The following is a 25,423-nucleotide window of genomic DNA, read 5'->3' on the forward strand; positions in this document are numbered from 1 at the left end:
TGCACAACTTCAGGACTGACAATGTTTCATCATCCCTGTGGTTACAGAACCATTAGCACATTTACTAATGTACCCAGTAAATAATCACACATGTTCATCTATGTTAATCTACAATCCTTCTGGTCTACTGCTGTGAACCGGTTCCATCCAGTGCTGCCAGTTCCAGTGGCAGTGAAGACTAGGACTCTTGTCACAGTGAAGACTAGGACTCTTGTCACAGTGAAGGATAGGACTCTTGTCACAGTGAAGGATAGGACTCTTGTCACAGTGAAGACTAGGACTCTTGTCACAGTGAAGGATAGGACTCTTGTCACAGTGAAGACTAGGACTCTTGTCACAGTGAAGGATAGGACTCTTGTCACAGTGAAGACTAGGACTCTTGTCACAGTGAAGACTAGGACTCTTGTCACAGTGAAGGATAGGACTCTTGTCACAGTGAAGACTAGGACTCTTGTCACAGTGAAGACTAGGACTCTTGTCACAGTGAAGGATAGGACTCAGACACTAGGGGGAAATTAGCTCCTAAGGAGTATTCGGACAACAGTGTAAAACAGGTAACAGTGCACAGGAGCCAACAGGCTACTAAGGAATAAGTATAAACTGGAATACTTAAATACAGGTTGGAAATAGAAACGTATGCAGGCAAACCACACAGAGCTCAGCGCAGTACATAAGACTTCATTTAGAACTAAGGTAATGAAGTTGCGTTTATGGAGAGTATCATGAGTGCAGAACTGAGAACAGAGCCAGTTCATGGTCTGTGCTACTGGATTGGTTGGCTTGCTGCTTGTGATGATGCGCTGCTCTTTGAGAATCTTTTAGAACAACCGCTGACCAATAACTGATCAGTTACAGGAACAATAAGGACCTTATATTGGCAATGCAGCAAGGTTACTGTACTGGACACGTACACCTGTGTAAAATGGACAAGATGTAGACATGTGTAATGTCATGTATATTTTTTAATTGTGACATTTATTCTTCAGCTTTGTAACAAAGGTCTGCTTATTTGTTTGTTTCTCCATGTCTATTTTAATTTTTTTTTCAATTTTCAGACTTCAGTTCATGACATATTTAAAATGCCTATTCAGTTCTTTTACACATATTACTTCTTATTACTTCTTATAAGTAATTCTATCAATTTTTCCTATCATTCTCCAGTAATTAAATAATGAGGATTTGAGGTCAGTGACTCATTAAACATGATGATGGGTGTGACCACATGATGTTTGACAATGTTTAGGTCATGATATGTGAAAAAATTGTATGAAGCAACATCAGTGTCAAGAAATTCTTGCACCACTCCCAAGAATAAAAAAAATATTTCTTTGTCTTTGTCTTTCTCTCTCTCTCTCTCTCTCTCTCTCTCTCTCTCTCTCTCTCTCACACACACACACACACACACAAACACACACACACACACACACACACACACACACACACACACACACACACACACACACACACACACACACACACGGGGTCCTGAATAGGAAATAGGAGTATGTTGTGTATACTCAGGGAACTGCTGGCTCCCACTGTCTGTGGTCTTCCTTTCTTCTGTAACCTAGTATCAAATATATATATATATATATATATATATATATATATATATATATATATAGAGAGAGAGAGAGAGAGAGAGAGAGAGAGAGAGAGAGAGAGAGATTGAATAGAGCCTTCCAAATAATAATTAAAGTAAGGTTTCATTTTTAAATTAGTGATACATTAAACCACTACGGGCTAGGAAATACCCCATAATGTGCAGGCTAAATAAAAACGCTTTCGTCTTTTTTTCCTTAACAAGGACTTTACTCGCTGAAAAGAAGTGGTTGGCAGCCTTTTGTCCCTATGTTTTGGACATGGCCCCAATAAGTCCAATGTCTAATGTATGACTGGAATATTTGCTGGTGTGAGGCCGTCTCCGCCTACTTCAAGATGAGTGAGTTTCGTTTTTCTGTGGTTGGAGTGATTACTTTTCTACTAACAACTGAGTCATTTGTCATTCAAAACGTACAGACAGGAAGCTTAGACTGACATACTACACATAACATCAGAACAACAGAATGACAGCGCAACCCAGTAGCATTACAGCCGATCCGCTGGTTGGGGCCATAGACCAAGGAACTAGTTCGACGCGATTTCTGGTGAGAATGTAATACTTACTACTGTAAAAAATGTCTCTCCGCTATTTTGATAATACTCACTGCTTGCAACATTTAGAAAGAGAGCTATATAAATGATTGAGCAGTTTTAGACAATTGCGAAACATTAAAATGTCCCATTGTATTTCGTTGAATAATACTTCTAACTAATAAGATTACAAGTGATGTGTATTCCAGTATCAATATGGCGCAATGTGCAATCATTTGCATGCTATTACATACGCGCTGTACTTCCAAATTTTCGATACCAGATCCCTGCAAAGCTAGAAAAATTGGAAAATATTTAGTCATCTATTATATCTACGATATCTATATCTATTACAATAATCTTAATTGTCTTTGGAGCATGCTGTTTATTGTAAATGTTTCTTTAAATTAATGAAAAAGCAGTAAAAAAAAAAGCAAATAAACGTCTTGTTACTTAATAAAAATGAAACTCATTATCAGCTTCTCAGATCCACATTTTTTTCAGCGTGGGTGTACTTTAAGATTACTTTAATACCCCTGTAGTTCCAGGGAACAGATAAAACCGCACACTTGTTGTCCTTTTCTTTAACTTAAAAATATTTCAAGAAATGTCACGTTTAGACGTTCAGGTCATCATCTTCTAAATGCATGTTTGATGACCATAAGGCTAGTTAATGGTAGATGACATCTAAAGTTCAAGTTGTCAAGTCTATCAACGTGTATCAACGTTCCTATTTTTCTTTGCATGCAAACACTGGACAAGATTATTTAATTGCTAAAATGTATTTCTGTAAATATACATAAGCAAGCTTCAAAGAGGTTAAGTCTTTCTTTTCAAAGCTTGCTTTGTCATGTACTCTACTGATAAAAACCAAACTGTACTTAAATATTTATTATTAGGGATGTGCACCCAGAGCCAGTCAAAGGAATTTTGATTGACTGGAAATATTTGACTGTTGTGATCTTAGGCAAGGCAAGGTGTGGCAGATCGATTTTTATAGTACAAGATATATCTACTGGGTCTATACTCTTTGATCAAAAAAAAAAAAAAAAGAATTCTGGCCCAAATTCATTCAGTGATTTATAAACTAGTGGTAGTGTTTTAAAATCTATTTTATATCTGTATAATAGTGTAGAAGTTTTAGAACTGGAGTATTGTGCTCCTTGTTAAAGGTCTCACAGCATCATTCTGAGAATGTAGCTGTTGAACAGCCTTTTGGGGACATTCAGTTAGTACCATTACAGTAGTGAGCCTTGTTGGCGATAAAAACATACACGAGTGTCTTTCATGATTCAAGCCTTTGATTCTTTTAAGATGATAGAAGGCTGTTTCAGTGATTGTTTTCATATGGTTTTTAAACATGTGATCTGAGATTTCTGACAAGGTTTTAAGTTTAAATCCCCAACTACAAGATGTGCACTAATTTTGAGGCGCTCCTCTCCTCTTAATCTTTGTTCTGTTCTTATTAAACTGGAAATCCCTTTATTTGGGTATGCCAAATATAGACAGAGTGTGTTTGTTGGGCTGAAATGATTGGGTGAGAGAGCCAAGTACAGATGTGATTTATTTGCATAAGTGAGATAGATAAGATTTTATTGCGTTGTAGAATTTGGCCTAATGGGAACATGTACAGATTGAGTAGATATGAACTCAGCGCTGATCCCTGGGAGATTCCAGCTTTTAATGATATTTGGTAGTACTACTCAAGGAAATACATCAAACCAAAAATTAATTACTTATCATAGTTCAGAATGTCACAAATCCAGTACTATTGTTAGTAACAGAGGTATCTTGTTTTTACTTCCTGCTAGTGTAATCAATGTGTGGCCATCACTGCTGTCAGTATGTTTGTGTGCCTGTGTGTGTCTGTATGGGTCTCATTGAGGTTGTGATAGACCTTTCACCGAGCGTGGACATCTGCAAACCAGTTAACACAACATGATGGGCAAAGTACAGATTGGTTTAAACTTTGACAGTGAGTTAGTTAACAAATGTCCTATGCAAAACAAGGTGCAGTCTGCAAAGCCTGCAATCTTTTGATAAATGGAATCTTTGTGCAATGATTTAGTCATATACTGTTCCTGTTTTCTGTGGTAGCTTTAAACATTTGTTCTGTATCTTTTCTGTTTCTAATTGGTGCACAGTCCTTTCACAGAATGCTCTGTCCCTGTTGTGGTCACATCTAAAAGAGTAGCTTTGTGAGGTAGGATTCATGTCCTGGGTTATCTGCACCATGATACATTTTTTTATTGCCAGGTTCCTCTAAAATTCATGTTTTAACCCACAACAGCATATACATTTGCAGACTCAGAAAACCTAGTTACAACAACATACTTACACAATGTCCATATTCCACAGAACACATTTACACATAGTTACAACATAGACATAGTTACAACATCTCCTTAGCAGTCAAATATTTATAAAATTGGACTTTTCCCTGTGTTGCAAATTACATCTTAGAAATATTACTTCATATGTATGTGTTTAAATAAAGAAGTAAAAGAACATTATTTCATGTTACAACACAGTATTACACAGTAGAGCATTACACAGTCAGGTGAAGGTGTGGTGGGCTACAGCAGGGGGACATCAGGGGGTGGTGGGAGGAGCCATGGCAACTGAGACGGGTTGAGGCTCAGTAACATCATGACATTGGGGATAGGTGTACCTTGGCAGAAAGAGAGAATAGATTATTAGGCATGTCCAGGTACGAGGGTGTGTAAAATAGGGAACTATAATGTGTAGATCTAGCTATGGCAGCACAGCTAAAAGGAAAGAGCCAGAAGGAAACACAGGCACGGGGGCACCCTGTAACATCAGCATTTTGCCGTTCTCAGTCAACAAACTTGAGTGACAAAAGAGAGGTGAAGTAACAACATCATACCATCCCAGTTTACCATAACTCTCAATGCCCATGGACCCCCAGATCCACACCTTTACCTAAGATGGGAAGTAGTTAATAAAATGCCTAACTGTACAGATAGGTTTTCAGCCTAGCCTTAAATATTGAGACTGTGTCTCTGTCTCGAACATTTACAGGAAGGTAATTCCATAGTTCGGGAGCTTTATAGGAAAACTGGGATGAATCAAGTTTACTGACTATTGTTCTAATAGGATATTGGGTTAAAATCTGCTCATAAGAATTCATGGCAGATGTACTTGCTACCAGACAAAAGACATTACATTTCTTAAAAATTGGTGTGATATGTGATGTCTTCCATAATACGGGAATGGTGTGTATCTATGTAGAAAGCTGGAAAGTTGTTTTTTTTTTAATCAAACTGGAGCCGGTTTTCTTGCTGAAGATTACATTTTTTCTTTGCAAAACTTTTTTTAATTTTTATTACTGAAGCAACACTGCCAAAACGCAGAAATAACATGGAGGGATAAAACACATAGACACATAGATTAAACAGAAATGAGAAACTTTCCAAAGGAGTAAAGAAAACCAAGGAGTGAGCTGAGTAGGGGTGAGAAGGATATCCAACCAAATCACAGGTGAGTGCTGGTGTGGCAAAGCATTTTCTAGCTGGCCACAGTATGTGGAGATGTTCCACTACTACAGGCCGTGATAGTTGTACAAATCCTGCCCAGCTGAAGTGTACGGCAAGGTCCAAGGTGATGGACCAGAAAGACACTCAGCTCCTGAAGCCTGAATAGATAAGTGGAACAGAGACCTTATTGATTAGAAGTCCAGGTCAAACTCTGGGGACATAAATACCTTAGCAGAATGGGGATTGCTGCATTTGGATTAAGTCTCCCATCTCCATGTGAGTGTATCCCACTGCTGCCACCAAGGAAGTTAAATTATTTTGGTGTAAAGCAAAACATTCTCAGCACTTTTTATTTTGCTTTTATTGATAGTGTACTTTCGTTTTCCTGTATATGTTGCTATTATTCCTTAGTCTTAAAGATGAAATGAATTTGCAGTAGATTGAGAATTACTTCTCAAAAATCATGGGAGTACAGTGTCTCTCTGTGTCTTCATACTGTGATCTACAGACAATTAGACAGCTAAGGACATTCTGCATGATCCAATACACAATTTGCATGGCATGTTTGAGCGGATCCGCTCTGGTAGAGGATTCACTGTTGTCAGTGTAGAATGGTTCACATGAAATTTACTTTTATCACACTAACTGCTGTCTAGAGCTGGTATACAGCCATCCACTTCAGGAAGCTAGAAGACGCAAACTCCAATTTGTGTACCACATAATGCATGGAATCATGCTGTTCTGCATAGTGTATCATATGTGGTTTTACTTCATCTATTACATGTTTATCCATGTTTGTGTCCTATGCCTGCTTGTGAGCAATTGTCCATCGAGGATAATTAAAGTTCTCTTGAACGGAGTTGAATTGAACTGAGGGAGAAAGAAGGACGTGTGAAGAGGAGGGGAGAGGCTAGACAGGAGGGGCAAGCATCAGGGTGAGAACGTCAGGGGGGAAGGAGCAAGAGTGGAAAGCAGAGGTAGTATATGGGGCAAGTGTGAATATGCCCTTACAGTAGATTCTTGTGAGACCTTTATTTTGAAGGACCTTATTAAATCTAAATTGCCTGTGTATATCCATCGTTGTGTAAGGTGAAAAGTGGAATGATTCTTTGACACACATGCAAACAATATCTTTTGGTTATTATTGTTGTTCTTTTTCTTCTTCCCTATTTGTTTATGACATTATTGATATCAGTAATAATACTAATACCAAGCTAATTAGATGTTGAAATGTAATGCTTATGTAACACACTCCAACCAGACATGAGTTTGACCATAGAGCTAGACCAAAGATGACTTATATTTTCAATGAAATGGTGACATTTCTATGAACATGTTTCTCAAAAAGATTTGAATGTTTACAGTGTTGACGATTATATGTTAGAATAGAATAAATAATATGCTGTGACAGGAAACATTTGGCCTTTATTTGGCCTAGAATAAACTTGTGGTTATTTAGTTTAATCAATCAAGGACACATAAACTCATGTCATACTGGCAGTAGAGTTTTAACAGCAAATGAAAAGTATCAGTTTTGTTATGTACCTTGTGCATTATGAATGTGATGTGTATGAATTTAAATGTTGCCTTTGTTTTTCCCCTCTAGGTGTTCAATGCTAGAACAGCAGAGGTGGTCAGTCAACATCAGGTTGAAATTAGACAGAGGTTTCCTAAGGAAGGGTAAGTACAGCCCATTGAGTCTAGCATCTACTTCAGCACTAATGAGTCACTGATCATTTGCAATACTATTGGTCAATGTTAGTCTACCCACCTGGCCTGATGTATGTGTACAATAGATAAATATGAAAACATGACAGTTATTCCCTTCAAAATAAGTGCAATTATGTAAAAAGAAGTCTACACACAACCCAAACCATAGGTTGCTGTAACTCAAGTGTCTGAAATGGGAATAAAATATGAAGACCATATTTGTGGATTAGAGATCCTTTCACATCATTGTCTTCAATTCACATTAACAATATTACTATAGTGGGGCAACATTAAACTAGGAAGGGATGGCAAATGTTTCCATGCGTTAGCTGCCACCCAAGCTACCATTCACCAGCAACACTAGTAACAAAATGTTGCTGAAACCAAGGCTTCACAAAGACTGGCCTTTGTGAAGCTTTTATATACACAGGAGTGATCCTGTGTGAGTGATCCAATTGATTACTGATTGACAGCTTGTGGCCTCCTTCTAGCCATTCTTTTTAAAAGATGTCTGGCAGTAACAAGATATTTTATTATTTACATTTAATATATATTTTCATGGGCCCTCCCAAAATTTTGTTAGGGCTGGGCCATCTGCTAGGATGCCTTTGGCCCCCAGAGGGAGTCACTGTGTTACTCCGGAGTAGGCAATTAGCTCACCTGTCAACCTGACCTTTTCAGAGCAGTTCATAGGCTCCCTGGTGCCTTAGGTCTTTGTTCAATCTTCTGGAAAAAGAGGCATGTATTTTAGGGTAGCAACTAGTGATGGGCAGACAAAGCCTTGTGAGGTGTATGAGGCTTCTTCTTGATCATTCCAGTAAAAGAGTCAAATGGTTGGAGCACTGAAAACTGACACCAGAACAGGGACCCCTGGTGGTTTTAACACATTTTAGCACTCAGAGGTTCAAAACTGTGAAGCACAGTACAATACCAATTTCATAAAAGAAAAATGATCAATAATGACTTTTAGTCATTAAAACACACACACACACACACACACACACACACACACACACACACACACACACACACACACACATATTTGATATCAAACATTCCATCACTAGTAGCTCTATTTCGTCTCTTGCCCTTTGAGCTTCTCTTAAATGTCTTGAGTTAGTTGAGTTGTTCACGTTTCCTCAAACCCTCAGCAGACGTTTCCCAGCTATGGTTTTCTTTTTCTCTTTCCTTAGTCTGCCCCCACTTTATATTTGGGTCAGCTTTAGTTTCCTTGTTGCTCCACTGTCTTGAGCATGTCAGCCCACTTTCTCTTGATAGTCTCAGGTCTGCCTGTTGAGCTCTTTCATGTGGTGTGCTACTGCCATGCTGCTTCAGCAACACTAAAAGTGGAATTTCTAACCTGCCTTGGGTCTTTTGGTTTTCTCTTTGGAGGAGTTCACCCCAATAATTACACAGTTCCAGTTTGAACTTGTTCCTGGTCGGGACATGTATTTTACTTTGTCTTTTTTGTTACATTTTTCAAGCTCTCTATCTATTCTGGTCTTGGGTCCTAATATTAATACCAATTAATATTTTACCTAATATCAATGTCCCAGCCTCCCCTGTTCTCCCATATTCAGAAACTGGCTTCCGGTCAATAAAACCGCCAGTTACTTCCAGTATATTCAATTTGTGTTGAACATTATCTGTAGTAGGATGCCAAATTTACCCTTATGGTGATGGTGGGTAGTGGAATCCTCAGCTAGTTTACCTATATCACATTTTTTTAGTGCCGGTTGTATTGATATTCATTTTCTGTGTTGTTTTTTTCTTTATGTTGTAAGATGGGTTGAAGAGGACCCTAAAGAGATATTACAGTCTGTGTATGATTGCATGGAGAGGACTTGTGAGAAACTCACTCAGCTTGGCACTGACATCTCTAATATTAAAGGCAAGTGCACGCATGCACATGTTTCTGTGAATATATGTTTGTAAGTACAGTTGTCTCAGAAATTATTAAGACCCCCTTTACTCGTTGCAGGCTTTGTGTACATGGATTTAATTTTGAATGGATAGAATTGTTATTTTTATCCATTAATCTTCATTTAATCACCCATGGTGTGCAAATGTTTTAGAGATTCCAAAATCTATTAAAAATAAAATATGTTAAGTTGCTTATTCACAACATTCAAACCTTTTATTCAATACTTTGTAGAAGCCCATCTGGCAGCAATTACAGCTGCAAGTATTCTTGGATATGCATCTACAGTCTTTGCATACCTGAATTTGGAAAGTTTATACAAATCTTCATGGCAGATCCTCTGAAGTGCCATGAAATTAGATGATGAGCATATGTGCATTACCGACTTCAGGTCTTTACACAGACATTTGATGGGGTTTAAATCTGGGCTTTTGTCAGACCACTCAGGGGCATTCAGAAACAACTCCAGTGTTTTGACTATATGCTTCATGTCACTGTCATTGTTAAAAATGAACTGTCACTGCAGTCTGAGTTTGCATGAGCTTTGGAGGAGGTTTTATTCAACAATGTTTCTGTATTTGGCTGCATTCATTTGTCCCTCATTTGTTACCAGTCTTCTTGTCCCTGCCGCTGAGAAGCACCCTCAAGTTTCACTGTAGGCATGGCATTCACCAGACATACTGCTTACTGTTCTACAAAAAGAGTTAAATTTTTGTCTCATTACACCAGAGAATCTTTACAAACTCCAAGTGGCTATCATATGCCTTTTACTCATCAGTGACTTCTGCCTTGCCTGATTTAGGGAGTGCTACAGAGATGGTTGTTCATTCAACAGGTTTACCCAACTCTGCACAGGACTTTTGGAGCTCTTTTAGAGTGAGGCCACCTTTTTACAGTTATCGAGGCCCCTGTGGTCCTAGGTAGACTCCGTGTCTTAAATATTGGGTTTTTTTAATCATTGCTCTTGCCACAATTTCTTCTACAGACTTGGTTTTTGTCCTGATATTCAGTGTAAATTGTGGACCCTTCTAGACCCAGGTGTGCACTTTAGATAATTAAAGTAAATAGGATGTGTCATAGCAAATGGTATGAATGCTTTTGTGAATAAGAGATATCAGCTTATGAGTTTTAATTTTTTTTTATTACAGTTTTTGCTTTTTTACTTTATCATGAAGTGTACTGATGGGTAAGATGGCAGTTATATCCATTTAAACAACACAGTGTGCAACAAGTGAAGGAGTCTGAATACTATCTGAATCCACTGTATTTATATGCGAATTTGTGTGTGAATGTGTGAATGTATTTATTTCACACTTAAGGGTGATGTGAGCAATTTTGTACAGAACACTTTGGTTAAAGGCAAAACAACACAAATTAATTTACTTAGCACATCTAGCGCATATATAACCATGATAATTTAGGGCACTTTATGAACATAAATATAAAGTAAAATTGGTTTAAAGAGAAAAGAAAGTTAATTTTAAAATGTTAGAATAAATATTAAAGACAACACTCATACAGCTGAGGATAGGTGTAATGCAGAGTGAGGAGAGGCAGGATGCAAATGCAGAGATGAACAATGTTTATTGAGGACAATTCCACAAACATGGTCATTATAACAGACCAAGCATGACCAAGCAGTTGGACAACCAAAACACATAGCCAGAAAACATAATGAAAAAAACATAGCAAAAGCTCAGGGGCACAAAGTCAAGAGAGCATGAAAACCAGAGACACGATGAAACAAAAACAAGAGATAGTCAGGGAAATACATGTTTTGAAGCACAGTAGACAAACACATTCATTCATCTTCTAAAGCACTTAATCCAATTCAGTGTCACAAGGGACTGGAGCCCATCCCAGAAGCAAAGGGCACTAATCCAATGGAGGGCACACACACCAGACCAATTTAGAGATGCCATTCAACTGTACATACACAGGAGGACACCAGAGTACCCAGAAGAAACCTGCATAGGGAGAACATACAAATTCAAAACTGGGGTCATTGTAGTTGTAAGGCAGTAGTGTTAAATACTGTGCCACATTGTGTCCTCTGTGCTCCATGCCTGTTATTACTTTGTATGTGCATGCAGCACATAGAAGGTAAAGAGCTAAGCAGAGAATGTTTTTGGTGGAGAACTTGCAATTGAAGTGGGTAAGTCTGGCAGAAAGTAGTTATGACATTTTGAACGAAGGAGCGAGGCATGAATGAGAGCAAACAAAAATAGATTTTAATGGAAAAAAAACATCAAAGGCAAAGAAAGGAACACACTGAGGGCAAAATGTAACAAAAAATACATAAGGCAAACAAGAGTCTGAATAGTCTTAGAGTTCATCGGTTTACGAGACATTCTCAGAATGGAGAAGGTCAATGTGAAGCACTGAATGAATGATCCTGTGTGCTTAAGTGGGGATGATGAATGAGGTGCAGATGTGCATGATAATTGTGAACATGGAAGTGGCGGTGTGCTGTGATTGGTGGAGGGGCTGGTGATTGACAGGTTGGAGGTGTCTGATTGGCAGAAAGAGGGTGAATGCCACTGTGTGGGCTGTGTGGGCTGGAGGGTGACAGTAATAAGAACTTTGTAATCTTTGGAACTTTGTAATTATAGCAGCTTTAAATTCAGCTGTGCTCTTCAGTGTGAGCCAAGGGACAGATGCTATTTTATTTATTTTTTTCTGTTTCCATAGCAATTGGTGTGTCCAATCAAAGAGAGACAACCGTGGTTTGGGACAAAGAAACTGGAGAACCTCTTTACAATGCTATAGGTGAGGCACCCACAAATTGACAGCTGCCTGAAATTATGAAAGCAAACTACTATACTTACTATAATACTAAAAATAATGATGTGGGCTAACAGGATCAATGATATAAGACTTAAATTATTATTAATTACCATTCTAAGACCAAACATCTTATATTTGTAAAGTTATAATGATTGAGAGCAACCCTAGCGCAGTGGTTCGCTGGAGAGTCTTTAAATCCAACACTTTGTTTATCCTCTCTGAAGTTTGGTTGGACCTGCGGACACAGTCCACCGTCGAGAAGCTCATTGAGAAAACTCCTGATAAGAACAAAAACTACTTAAAGGTGAAGATCCTCTGCACATGCAACTCAGAAACATAAAGTTACCCAATAATTGTTGATAGTCCATAGAAATAGTTCTGTTTTGTTGCCTACACAGGATAAGACGGGTCTGCCCATCAGTACATATTTCAGTGCAGTGAAGCTGCGTTGGTTGATAGATAACGTAGAAGAGGTGGCTGACGCTGTACACACTGGCTGTGCTGTTTTTGGCACTGTGGACACCTGGCTAATCTGGGTGAGCAAACATATTTACATAATACTGCTTTACACGCTATGTAACCTCTAGATGTGTAGATGAGAAATTGTAGTGATGGTTTGAGTGGCTCAAAGGTTGGGAAATCAGTTGCACAGGACATGAGAGAACGGTTGATTTATTCTGGATAAATGCAGCATAATGCATCAGTTTAGCACATGCAGACATGAATGAGTGCCCTCATACTTCCTATATCACCAAAAACGATACTCCTGACACAATATACAGTAAAAAATATTTAATGTGTAACACTATGTATAGTTTTCAATGGGATTAACATAATACAACATTTCATCCTACTGCATTACAATAATTTGAGAACTGTGTAACAATGGCAGTCGAAAACAGCTGCAACACAGATTTTTACAAGAATTACATTAAACTTTATAAAATAAGTGTTCGTCTGAATAAAATATTGTATGTGACCGTAAAGTATTTTGATAATAGATGTGGAATTATGATTTAGATCTCATTTTATGTTGTATTCATTTTCTATACAATGCATTAGCCCATATTTGTCAGAGTTGTATATAAATGAACATCTGCAAAAGGCAATTCATAATTCAACAATTTGAATGAAACTAATTAAACTCATATCTGATCAGAGTGGTTGTAGATGTGATCATAATATTTCAACAACCTAAAAATGCTTGATGTGTATCATTATTTATCAGCATCATCAACAATACCTGTAATAGCAAAACACATAGAACATTAACACTACAACACAATATAACAGACAATAAAAAGACCATTATTAATAACATTTTGGAGCTGTCTGGCTTTGTTTTCTTTAGAGTTTGGTCATAGCCACAAAGTTAATTTGCTACTCTGTCGTCAACCCTTTGAGCTCCCCTTGAGAACCTGAAACTTGTGATTGAATCAGGCATGACAGGTCATAATAGGTCTTGGAACTGCATAGGTACTATGGGGAAAGATCAACCTATATAGAACTTTATATATTAGTGGTACTATTGTGTAGTAGTATGATTTTGTAATCAATACAGAATTTATCTGGGAGTCAATGTACTGTAGAATAAGTTAAAATGGTCAGACTTTCTGGTTGTACAATCAGAGTCAAATCATTGTAATCTCTTGAATTCTGTCCTGTGAACTAATTGTCGCTTATGGAAATTTCTTAGCTAGAAGGTTTTGCTGATATGTGTGCATTGAATGACAATTGAATTACAGTTTGTTATCTGTCATAGGCTACACTAGCTCCAACTGAAAAGCCAATGTAATTTATCATATAATCAGATGGCTTGCATCTCGTAGTCCTTGTTATTAATATGTTATTAACATATTAATTACTCATAACTGCTGAATAACTTTTGTTTATTCGTTTTTGTCCCAGTGCTTGACTGGTGGAAAGAATGGTGGAGTTCACTGTACAGATGTCACCAATGCCAGCCGTACCATGCTCTTCAACATACACACCATGGAGTGGGACCTAGAGCTGTGCAAGTGAGTTTACACACACACACACAAACAAACACACACACACACACACACACACACACACACACACACACACACACACACACACACACACACACACACACACCACACATCACACACACAAGTAGACTCAAGCATTCATTCTCTAGGTATTCACTGACTATATGGCAATACCCATAGTATAATATTAGTGTTATAACATCAACAACAATAATAGTTACTATTGTTGTTCTTGTTATAATTAATATTATAATTATGATGCAGTTTTTAACTGTTTTCATTTTAGATATTTTGATATCCCACATCAAATCCTCCCTGAAGTTAGAAGTTCCTCAGAGATATATGGCTACATGGTAAGGGAAGCATGTGTGTCTGTGTATGTGTGTTTGTAAACTCACTTGCATGATTCCAGAAAAATAATGTCTGGTATCATAAAATGATTCAACTGAATTTCTGAATTTTATTTTTACTGTACTCTGTGATGCAGTTCACTGCAGAAAGAAAATGTTGCAGTAACCATTTTGATTGGTGCTTTCAAGCAAGTGTAGACCAATCTACATAGTAATGTATATAAATAATTTGAAAAATAATTATTGATAGATGTATTTAATCCAGAAGTTATTAAAATGTACCTATCTAACACTTACACTGGACGGAGGTCAGATGAGTAGTTCCATTTGTATGTCTGTGTTTGAGTACTTTTAAAATAGTGATGAATATTGTTTTTATCACTATAAAGGCATCAATAAATAAAAAATAATCAGAACCAAATCAGTATTGGTTTAAAGATGGGTAAATCACTGTAGTATGATCTTTTTGCTTATTAGTTGATGGAGAAAAACAGAAAAATTCTCCATACAGAAATGTGACTGCAGTATGACTGCTTCAGTATGTGTGTTAGTAGTATGACTGCTTCAGTGTGTGTGTTAGTAGTATGACTGCTTCAGTGTGTGTGTTAGTAGTATGACTGTTTCAGTGTGTGTTAGTAGTATGACTGTTTCAGTGTGTGTGTTAGTAGTATGACTGCTTCAGTGTGTGTGTTAGTAGTATGACTGCTTCAGTGTGTGTGTTAGTAGTATGACTGCTTCAGTGTGTGTGTTAGCAGTATGACTGCTTCAGTGTGTGTGTTAGTAGTATGACTGTTTCAGTGTGTGTGTTAGTAGTATGACTGCTTCAGTGTGTGTGTTAGCAGTATGACTGCTTCAGTGTGTGTGTTAGTAGTATGACTGCTTCAGTGTGTGTGTTAGTAGTATGACTGTTTCAATGTATGTGTCTCAGTAGTGTGTATCTTTCAGTATGTGTGCCAGTAGTGTGACTATTTCATTGTGAGTGTCATTACTGTGACTGTTTCAGTGTGTGTTAGTATTGGTAAAGGGCTTCTTGGTGTTTGGCCATAAATTAGAAATGCTTTCATGCTTAACATTTTTGTTCCTGTTTCCTAGAAAGGTGGTTCACTGGCAGGTGTACCCATCTCTGGAGTAAGATACACCAGTAGCTATGTTTTTTTCTGAACAGAATCAGATTACTACTTCATTGTTGTATCCTGCATTTCTCGGCTTTATCCTGGGCATTTCTGTGCACATGTTGTTTCCACAGTGTTTGGGAGATCAGTCTGCAGCTCTTGTTGGTCAGATGTGCTTCAAAGATGGTCAAACCAAAAACACGTAAGACCATTTCTTTAACCTTTTTTAGACATGTAACAGTGTGACTTCATGGTCCATGACACCCTCATTTGTGTATTTTTGTTTTGTGTTTGGTTTCCATAATTGTCAGTTCAGTGTGCTTAATGTTGTCCACTTCTGTCTTGTTTCCTTTCATTAGTTCTTATAACTCCATGTCTTTGCAAAGTCTTTCCATATTATTCCTGTAGGCTCCAAATTCAAATGTTTTTTTTTTTTAATTAAAAATTTAATTGAAGTTTGTTACTTCAGTTAGTTCCTACATACGATGAATTAGCTTATATTATCTAGCCGAGATTGTAGGAGGGGTAGGAATAGCCTGGATCATCACTCTGGATGATCCCTCCCAACATTGGTTTACGTCTTTGGGATACTGCGTTCCCAATCCCATTCACAGGGGTAGAGGTGTGCCAACGATTCTGTCCGTACTATCCTACTATATCCATTTTTTTCATGACATTACTGATATCAGTGAGGATATATATAACATCGGTGATCAACTAAACACAAACCAAGCAATTCTCAAGCAATCCTCAATTTAGATGCACACCAAAGAGGATATTGATGAAGAAAGAAACTGTAAGTGAAATTTGCATACAGTTGTTTTATGATTGGCTTTGAGTATGCACTGGTTTCATGACTAATGGTCATTATGTTTCAGACATTATGAAAAGCACCTATAGCTTTTGAACTGATCACTACAACACTCTGTCCTTTTATAGTTATGGAACTGGTTGCTTCATGATACAAAACACAGGTGTTAAGGTAGGCTGAGACACTTTTGTTAATGTTGTGGGATGATTTTCACATGTAGTCAACACTCATTCTATTTAGCTACATCTTTTTAAAACAAAACAACCCCTTTTCTCACAGCCTGTGATGTCAGACCATGGTCTCCTTACAACAATTGCATACAAACTAGGAAAGGACAAACCAGCTTACTATGCACTTGAGGTAAATATCTCTTATAGAAATGTTGGTTTCATTGCAATGTAACTGTGATTTTCATAAATGGTTGCACCTCCAAATATTACATTTGCTGAAATGTCAAGGAAGATCATTTCTTTCTAGGTTAGTCTTTTCCTGCCTTAAAATAGCATAATCTGAAATGCACATAACAGCTTGAACAATCTTAAAAGCTGGTATCTAATTTCAAGATGGGGCTCTAAGGGATTTATAGCTCCCAATTGCGAGGGTCACTGTCTGTTCACAATGGATTGGCAGTTCCCACGTGTGGAGGACACAGTCTGTCCTTAAAGTAGTGACAGCATAGTCATGTAGCAAATGGTTATTGCTGTCCATTAAGCACACTGAATATTAATGAGCATTAATGTGGTGTAAAAGGTTCAAAAGACACTGTGACAGCCGTGAGATGTGTTCATCTTTTATTCTCCATAACTGGTGGTGCTACTGTGCAATATGTGGAGGGAAGAAATTGGAAATTAAGTCAGACAAAATGGGTTGAATTAAAAAAAATATTTTAACATTTATTTGAAAATGTATTTAATTTAAATGAAAATGAATTTGAAAATGCAGAACATTTTTTCTCCCTTTTCTCATTTGTAATTTTACAGTATTCTAAAGATTCTGAGATTAACACTGTTACAGGACCTAAATCACATTTGATGTCACGTGTCATTGTTATTGTTAAGTACTGAGGTGTTATGGCTGTTTCTGTCTGTGCCTCAGGGCTCTGTGGCCATAGCAGGAGCTGCAGTGAGGTGGTTAAAGGATAATCTGGGAATAATTAAATCCTCGTCAGATATAGGTGACCCATTATGCTTTTTTTATATTTTAAATAGACAAACGTTATTCAGTCATTTTATTTTCTTATCAGAAATTATCATTGATATTGATCCTCGCGAAATGTACAATGCTAAATATATAAGATTAATAAGATATGAGATTCTTACATAACTTGAGTTTGTGCTTTTCTCTTCTCATATCTGTGTGATAGAAAAGCTGGCAACTGCAGCTGGGACGTCATATGGCTGCTATTTTGTTCCAGCATTTTCTGGACTGTATGCTCCCTACTGGGAGCCTAGTGCTCGAGGGTGAGTGGCAGGTTACTAAACCTACTAAGCTGAAGTAAAAGGAAGTGGTCGAATCTGATGTATTTATGTGTGCAAAAAAGGCGGTGTTCACATTATCCCCTCACACACCTTTTATAATAACTTCCTCAGAATACAAATCCACTTTTATTTTGCTACCCTTCCATATGAGGTGTGGAGGGCCAAGTGTACATACAGTACTGTGCAAAAGCCAACACTAGATTTGTTGTTTTAGCAATGGTATAATGACCATATATAATTATTTCTCAGTATCTTTTTTGATACAAACAGAAAATATAGGAAATATGTATACAAAACTTTAAAGAAACACACATTTCAGAACAAAATGGCTTTTACAGGCGAAATTCATTGTTAAATGTGAATTTCCTTGGCGCTAAGCACACTGTACTAAAGAGGCTGTACTAAAGTTTTTTGGAGTCATTTTCTGGCGTATTATTCCAGGCTTCTTTCAGCACTTCCCAGAGTTCTTTAGTCTTTTCCTGCCTTTTTCTGATTTTTTTCCTGTTCTTTAATACTGCATACAAATTTCCTGTATTTAAATTGACTTGACAAAGCCAACTTTGTGTTTTCGACAGGTTTTGGAATAGAACCACCAAACCTAGAAAGCTCCATCCTATACCTGAATGGTTTTCTTGTGCGTTTTAGGGTGATCCTTGTCTCTATAACTCTTTTTCATTCCTCTATCTGACCATTTTCCCCCTAAACTTTCATGGGACATTTTTTTCTAACTGCTCCAATTTTACAAAATGTCAATCCACCAAACCATGCTGTGCATCATCCAGGGAAAAGAAATTACTCATCCACTTTTCACACCTCTATCACTTCTTAATCCCTACTTTTTCATCCATTGACTTCAATTCATTTTCACTGCCTTCTAGCTCCTATGCTATATGCTATGTTATATGCTATAACCTCCAAAATCACTATATATAACAAGTCTGCTCTAATAACACTAATTACCCTTTTATTTTCCTCCACTCATTCTTTTTTCATCCTTTTTCATCCATCCTTTCTTCCATCCTCCCACAGGAATCCAGATTTTATATCTCCTTTAGCTGTGAACAAACAAATTTGCTGTACTAATTCAACTACTGGGTCCAGTCACCAAATTGTACTTCATATTGATGGCGCTGGTCTATCCACCCTTTCTGTCCTTTCATTCATCCCTCCATCCCCCCATAGGAATCCATTGCTTTTATAACTCATATTTCAATCCCTTGTATCCTTTGATTCATCTTCCCACAGGAAGCGACTGATATTATAACTCCTTCAGCTGTAAAGACAGAATAACTAAATTTGCTCTACTTATTGAACTAATGGGCCCTACTAGGAACTAGTATACTGATTTTCAGTTAACATAGCCATAATTTTGCTATTACAACAGGCTTTGGCATGCCCTCTTAAAGTTTTTTCACTTTACTTTCCAGTTTCTGGTTGTATATTTATATAAATAATAATTATATATGGTCATTACCATTGTTAAAACAACAAATCTAATGGTGGCCTAAGATCGTTGCACATTACTGTGTGTGTGTGTGTGTGTGTGTGTGTGTGTGTGTGTATATATATATGTATGTATGTATGTATGTACGTAAATGAATCCCTTTGTTTGCACAACTGATGAAGGACCTCTGTCTAAAATGTCCTATTTCTGTAGAAATGTTGCATACTACACTCTGCACTACATTCACTAAAGTGTGTGCACTACTCACTATTAATCAGCTATATGTTTTTTTCCTCTCACCCTTTTAGAATTATTTGTGGTCTGACACAATTCACGAACAAAAGCCATTTGGCATTTGCTGCACTTGAGGCCGTTTGCTTTCAAACGCGAGAGGTAAACCAAAAATGTAACATTCAAACACAAGAGGTAAAACATATGCATATTCCTATTCAAACAAGAACACAGACAGCCCACATAGTATTATAATATATAACAATAAGACATATATATATATATATATATATATATATATATATATATATATATATATATATATATATATATATATATATATATATATATATATGCAGTTCACAAAAATAAAAATACTTTACATAACATAGTTAAGAAGAAATGCCAAAAAATATAAAGGAGTTTGGGTATAAACAAATGATTTGACTATTTGATAATTGATTACAAGGACCGAAGAATAACTGCTGCTATAACATTTTGAGAATGTGATTGGTGTGACAATAGTCACTTTTCACTATACTGCATGCATATCTACAATATTGGCTAGAATATTTCTAAACACTGTCAACACTTTGGTTCTATTTGTTCTAAATTTGAACTGTTTTGAACTTCCTACTTACCATAGGTTCTGGATGCAATGAATCAGGACAGTGGTGTTCCACTCACTAAGCTACAGGTAGACGGAGGGATGACGGCTAACAAATTACTAATGCAGCTGCAGGCTGACATCCTCTGCATTCCTGTGGGTGAGCACGTGTGTGTACACTCACTCAGGTGTGCCTATGTGTGTTCACTAAATTAGGTGTGTGTGTGTGTGTGTGTGTGTGTGTGTGTGTGTGTGTGTGTGTGTGTGTGTGTGTGTACAGTCAGTCAGGTGTGCACTCTAAATCAGGTGTGGGTATGTTGGTTCTATCCCTACATATTAGTGATTGGTTATAGTGTTTGTGTGTAACTATTTTTCTCTCATGTAGTGAGACCCACTATGTCTGAGACCACAGCATTAGGTGCTGCTGTGGCAGCAGGGTTAGCTGAGGGGGTCTGCGTGTGGACTCTACATCCTCATGGATTAACATCTGTGACTGCTGAGAAATACCAACCTCAGATAAACAAAGAGGGTGAGAACTTGCAGAGACAATCGTTTCTTTCCAAATAATTGCTGCTTTAAAGCAGTACTCTCAATGCTGAATCCCATCTTAAGTGTAATCTAATTAGCTGAGCTAAAGTTAATATAATATAATATAACAGTGTCTTAAAACATCTGTCTTGACATGCCTAAAGATATACTGATGACTGAGGATGAAACCTTTTTTAAACAAGTGGTCAAATATTCAAGCCTGAATTTGTATATTTGTAAATATAAACATGACTACATGTGGTGTGTTCAAATGAAATTAGTGTAACAGTCTTCAGGCTAGACTTTTAAAAATATGAGACATGTGACTTTGGCCAACTATCACATTGGAAGAAAATTACCAAACAGTGGCATAGGTTTAATTTCAACTTTGGTTGGGGACACCGCTCACACCTCCTAACCTAACACTTTATATTATTAAAGTGAGCAGGAAAAAAAACTTCAAAAGTAACTGTAGCCAACTTTCCACTGGTAAAATGCAGTCCCATTATACCCAACCACAACCAATGATAAAATAGTAATACAGTTTTTAATATATCCATAAAAAGTGAGCTCTTTGAGTTTTTTTGGTTAAATGGAAACCAGTATTCAAGTATCCAAGTGATTAACATAAACTATAACACAGCACACGTAATTTCAGGATATTCTGATTAAATAAGCACATCATTGTTACATTCTCATTTGGAACATCAATTTTCATCATTGTGTTCAGGTCCATAAATGGGTCAACATTAATCCACAATATATAACTTTGTACTCCTTATTAGGAAATGACTTTAATTGTCCAGCAAAGATATGGTGATTCAAAATAAGCAAAGAGATACTGAGACAAAATAAATCTAAAAAAACATTTTCTGTCTGAAAGACATATTCTTAATATTGATCTATGTTAGCTACTTTTCCCCCTTAAGATAAAAGTATTCCCATAAATAAGAGTTATTTGAAATTATTTGAAATAGTTTATTTCTATATTTTTTTGGTACTGAAGTGTTGCTTGCGCTTCCATGGTTCATAAGTACTTCACCAACATGCATATGTATTTAAATTTACAGCATTTAGCAGACACTCTTATCCAGAGCGACTTATGCATTTTTTGTATGACACTGTGTGAGCTCCCTAGGAATCAATGAAAATACTTGTTGAATTATTGCTTAATTAATAATAATTAATAATTATTGCTTAATTATTTTGTGAAGTGATATATACTAATGACTAATCAGCTATAATAATGTATAGTAAGGAACTATAGCATGGTGTGTGTGTGTGTGTGTGTGTGTGTGTGTGTGTATATATATATAGAATTATATATATAGAATTTAACTATAGTAATGATTCTTTTAACTTTGTAATATGAATAGAAAGTGAATTTCGTTACACAAGATGGAAGAAAGCTGTAAAGAAAGCTATGAACTGGGAAACGCATGAGCAGGTTTCCAGTAAGAATGGTACGCACATGCATAACCACATGTATAAACACACACAGCAACAGACACACAGTGGCTTGCGAAAGTATTCAACCGCCTTAAAAGTCATCAGCAATACAAATTCTGGATTCCAAATGATTGACATTTTGTGCTACATCATATTTTATTTTTAAAACAAAATTAATTAATTTAAAGTTATTGCAGTTTTATGTAAGAAAATATTCTGTGACAATTTTCTAACAGGAAAATGCTGTTAAGTATTCAAGAATGGTCAGAATCTGAAAGAAGCGGAAATGAAGACCAAACAAGCACATAGATCACAGTGAGCCCAAGCACAAGGCCATAGCAACATAGACCTAAGTTGTAGAACTATGAGCAATATCATTTTCAACTAGTAAAAAAAAAAAGAGTGGGGCATGATTTCAGGGAGCTTTTCATTAAATCTAACTAAAAGTTTATCAATTAATAGATGTCAGTTCAGTCTTTGCTATTAAACGTTCTGTAGTGTAGTCATTGATCATCTACCAAAACTTAGAAACAGCGCTAGGAACCACAAGTTTCGTGATTAATGGAATGCTTGTTAAATCAGCAATAATAGGTTGACTACATGAGGGAATCCTCTAACCTAATTCTACTGAAAAGAATGACAGGAAATCAGCGGCATCAACTCTGCATATGGATGGGGTTATTATGCCTTACTTTGATGCAACCGGTCCTTCAGTTTGAACTCGTCCTCTGTCCATATTTAGACCAGGCCAAAGTAGGAATGCTTTTGATAGCTAAGCCCATGTGCCATCTTGAGGCCTGGAATTACATCGCAATTACCCTACAGGCTATAGATTTTCTGGGAGAGGGGAGATAGCCTCACTGTTTTCTCCAAGCTGGACCATCCAGGAGATACGGTGATGACTAGGCAAGTTTCCAAAATGAAAGAAACAAACTTCGTAATTCAAAGATTACATTAAGCTAACCATATATTACTTTAACTTCTTATGCAGTTTGCAATCATAGTGAATACAAAGTTAAACCTTGTATTACTTTGTAGATCCTTATACCTGCAAAGGGAGAAACAACATTACAAACTTCTGTTTCGTTGCTAAGTGGCAATGTAGATCTATGCTTGATATGATGATCTATGAGCTATGTAGCAATTAATTTCACATAGATAGCTTTGCGAATAAAAATGATATGGAAGAGATCTTGGTGTCCTTGAGATATACACAGAGAATTCTGTAATCCAGTTTTGTCATCCAAATTAAATTCTGATAGAATGGGAACAGTGTTAAAATGCTTGCTATTGTTTTAAGAAAGGGCTCTCTCATTCCAGTCTGCAATTTTTGACACTTAGATGTTCTAAGTTTCCCGGTGGAGTGGGAAAGAAATAAAGTGGTGATAAGTCTTCTTTTAGGGTTTTAAATGCTGATTTTAGGGCTTTAAATTGCTGAGGTTTTTTGTTTGGAGGTTGTTATGCATACTTACGTCACAATTGTTCTAATTTCCATGAAGCTGACATGAGGGTGAAAAAGTTCAACCTTAAGAAAAAAAAAACTATTTTTAATCAGAGGAAAAATGAGAAACTTTGGAAACCGTGGACCACAAGCGTCATCCAGTCATCCTGAACAACCAGGAGTGAATCTACAAGGAAGAATAAATGAAAATCACTACCAAACAGTGTGCAAAGCTGATAGAAACTTACTGCAACAGACTTAAAGCCAGCATGGGAGTAAAGGGTAGCGAATACTTATGCAAGTAGCATATTGACACATGTTTAAAGATCTGCTAAAAATGAATTTTGACTTATTTTAAGAACATATTGTTTTTCATTAATATACTAGATGGAAGAATGAGTGTGTCATTTGTAATCTAGATGAATCTGATGATTTAAAGGTGCCACCATATCTATTGTAATCAGTGTGGTTATTCCCAATGGAAATAATCAATATACTACTGTGTTTCATTTATTTCAGTTTATTCTTGGAATTGGTTTAAGTGAAATGAACTTGAGCCAATTTGATTTGACCATAATTTGATGTTCGTTTAAGTAAACATCAGCTTTCAATAAATCACAAGAAAAGAGGAGCATAAGATAGTGTTCTGTAATATAACAGATATGTGATTGACTAATAGAAAATTACTTATTTTCAAGGAATCCCTTTACATTTTAAATTACTCATTAAAATCTGTTCTACATTTTTATCTTTCAGCATGCTGTAACTAAATGGATAAAACTTTACTAGTGGCGAATTTCCCTGGAACAATGAACATACAGTCTTATTACTGTCCGGTTCTTATTACTATCCTGTGAGATAAGCCTCAGTAAGGAATGTGCTAAAATGTGAATTTTGGTCATTTGTTCACATACTTAACAGCAAAATAAAATTCCAATCTGTATTCCTGTTCAAAAACAGAGTGTGTTTGTCCCAGGTACAACAGTGTGTCCCAGTTGTTCCTGTACTTAAAACTGGTCTACAAAGTTTAGGATCCCTGTAAATTTAGCTCTGCAAGACTGAACACGTGCACTGTATACCTGTATTGTATATCTCAATGAGTGACAGTCCATTTTAAACTCAGTTTAAAAAGTAAAAAAAAATGTCAGCAAAATGTATTATTTTAATGAAAATGTATTTTCTCTTTAAGGAACAATAAGCAATAAATTGTCAATAATTATTTCATATGTCATTTTTTCATACGTCATCGTCATAGTCACCACTCCTCTGGCTTTGTAGTTCCTATAGCTATGCTTTCCATTTGTTCCTTTTGTTTTGGTTTCTTATCTAGCCATGTGCTTTCTGTTTGTTTTGGTCCTGTGCCCCACCTTAGCCACACCTCCCACCTGTATCTGCTTTGTTACCCCTCCCTTCTGTAATCTGCCCCAGGTGTTCCCTGTTGGGAGTTCTGTGTCTATATAATCTTTATTTTTGCATTACCTTTGTCAGTTATTTTCACTGCCCCATCTCCCAGTCCTGGTTCTGTTTTAGTCTCAGTTGTTGTGTCTATTACTGTGTTGGTGCTAAACTCTGCTGGAGGGTAAATCTGCAGAAACAAGGTTGAAAACAAGGGTTAAGCTCACGGCCACAAACACAGTGGGTTACACACCTATGATGGACTTGATAGATGCTGATAAAGCTGTTGCGCACCCGAGCCAGCTGCAGATGCTATATTTTAGTGACACCTTTGTTCAAACATTGCTCAAAGTTTGAAATGTGGACCCAAATAATGTCTTATCAGTAGTGGTCTAAAACTGAGCAGTGCTAACTGGGTAGAGAGAGAAACTATACCAAGAAAACAGGGACTACAGGCTGTAACACCTAAAAGTGCACATACAAGACGTTTGGGTGGTAAAATAAATATTTATGAAAA

At 36.8% G+C, this 25,423-nt stretch overlaps 1 protein-coding gene across 2 annotated transcripts; it reads left to right on the plus strand.

Annotated features, from left to right (window-relative positions):
- Positions 1 to 1,978: 1,978 nt before the first annotated feature.
- LOC113575342 (glycerol kinase-like) lies at positions 1,979 to 24,797 on the plus strand. 2 transcript variants are annotated; one of them, XM_027006790.2, is made up of 19 exons: positions 1,979 to 2,147; positions 7,237 to 7,310; positions 9,125 to 9,231; positions 11,953 to 12,030; positions 12,273 to 12,352; positions 12,447 to 12,584; positions 13,957 to 14,066; positions 14,347 to 14,413; positions 15,503 to 15,538; positions 15,657 to 15,724; positions 16,462 to 16,504; positions 16,613 to 16,693; positions 17,429 to 17,507; positions 17,697 to 17,793; positions 19,564 to 19,648; positions 20,133 to 20,253; positions 20,479 to 20,622; positions 21,998 to 22,084; positions 22,307 to 24,797. In XM_027006790.2, the coding sequence occupies exons 1-19, from the start codon at positions 2,067 to 2,069 to the stop codon at positions 22,318 to 22,320; spliced, it is 1,590 nt and encodes a 529-aa protein (XP_026862591.2). In that variant the 5' UTR covers positions 1,979 to 2,066; the 3' UTR covers positions 22,321 to 24,797. The 2 variants fall into 2 exon arrangements, with proteins under 2 accessions (XP_026862591.2, XP_026862592.2); XM_027006791.2 differs by lacking the exon at positions 21,998 to 22,084 and having other exon boundaries at positions 24,268 to 24,797.
- The last annotated feature ends 626 nt before the right edge of the window (positions 24,798 to 25,423 follow it).

Source organism: Electrophorus electricus, chromosome 25 (assembly GCF_013358815.1).
Source record: "Electrophorus electricus isolate fEleEle1 chromosome 25, fEleEle1.pri, whole genome shotgun sequence".
Taxonomy (NCBI): domain Eukaryota; kingdom Metazoa; phylum Chordata; class Actinopteri; order Gymnotiformes; family Gymnotidae; genus Electrophorus; species Electrophorus electricus.

Coding starts and splice junctions, on each gene's coding strand:
- LOC113575342 (XM_027006790.2), top strand. CDS start 2,067: ATGACAGCGCAACCCAGTAGCATTACAGCCGATCCGCTGGTTGGGGCC. Junction 15,725..16,461: donor GATGGTCAAACCAAAAACAC/GTAAGACCATTT, acceptor GTCCTTTTATAG/TTATGGAACTGGTTGCTTCA. Junction 17,508..17,696: donor TAAATCCTCGTCAGATATAG/GTGACCCATTAT, acceptor TCTGTGTGATAG/AAAAGCTGGCAACTGCAGCT.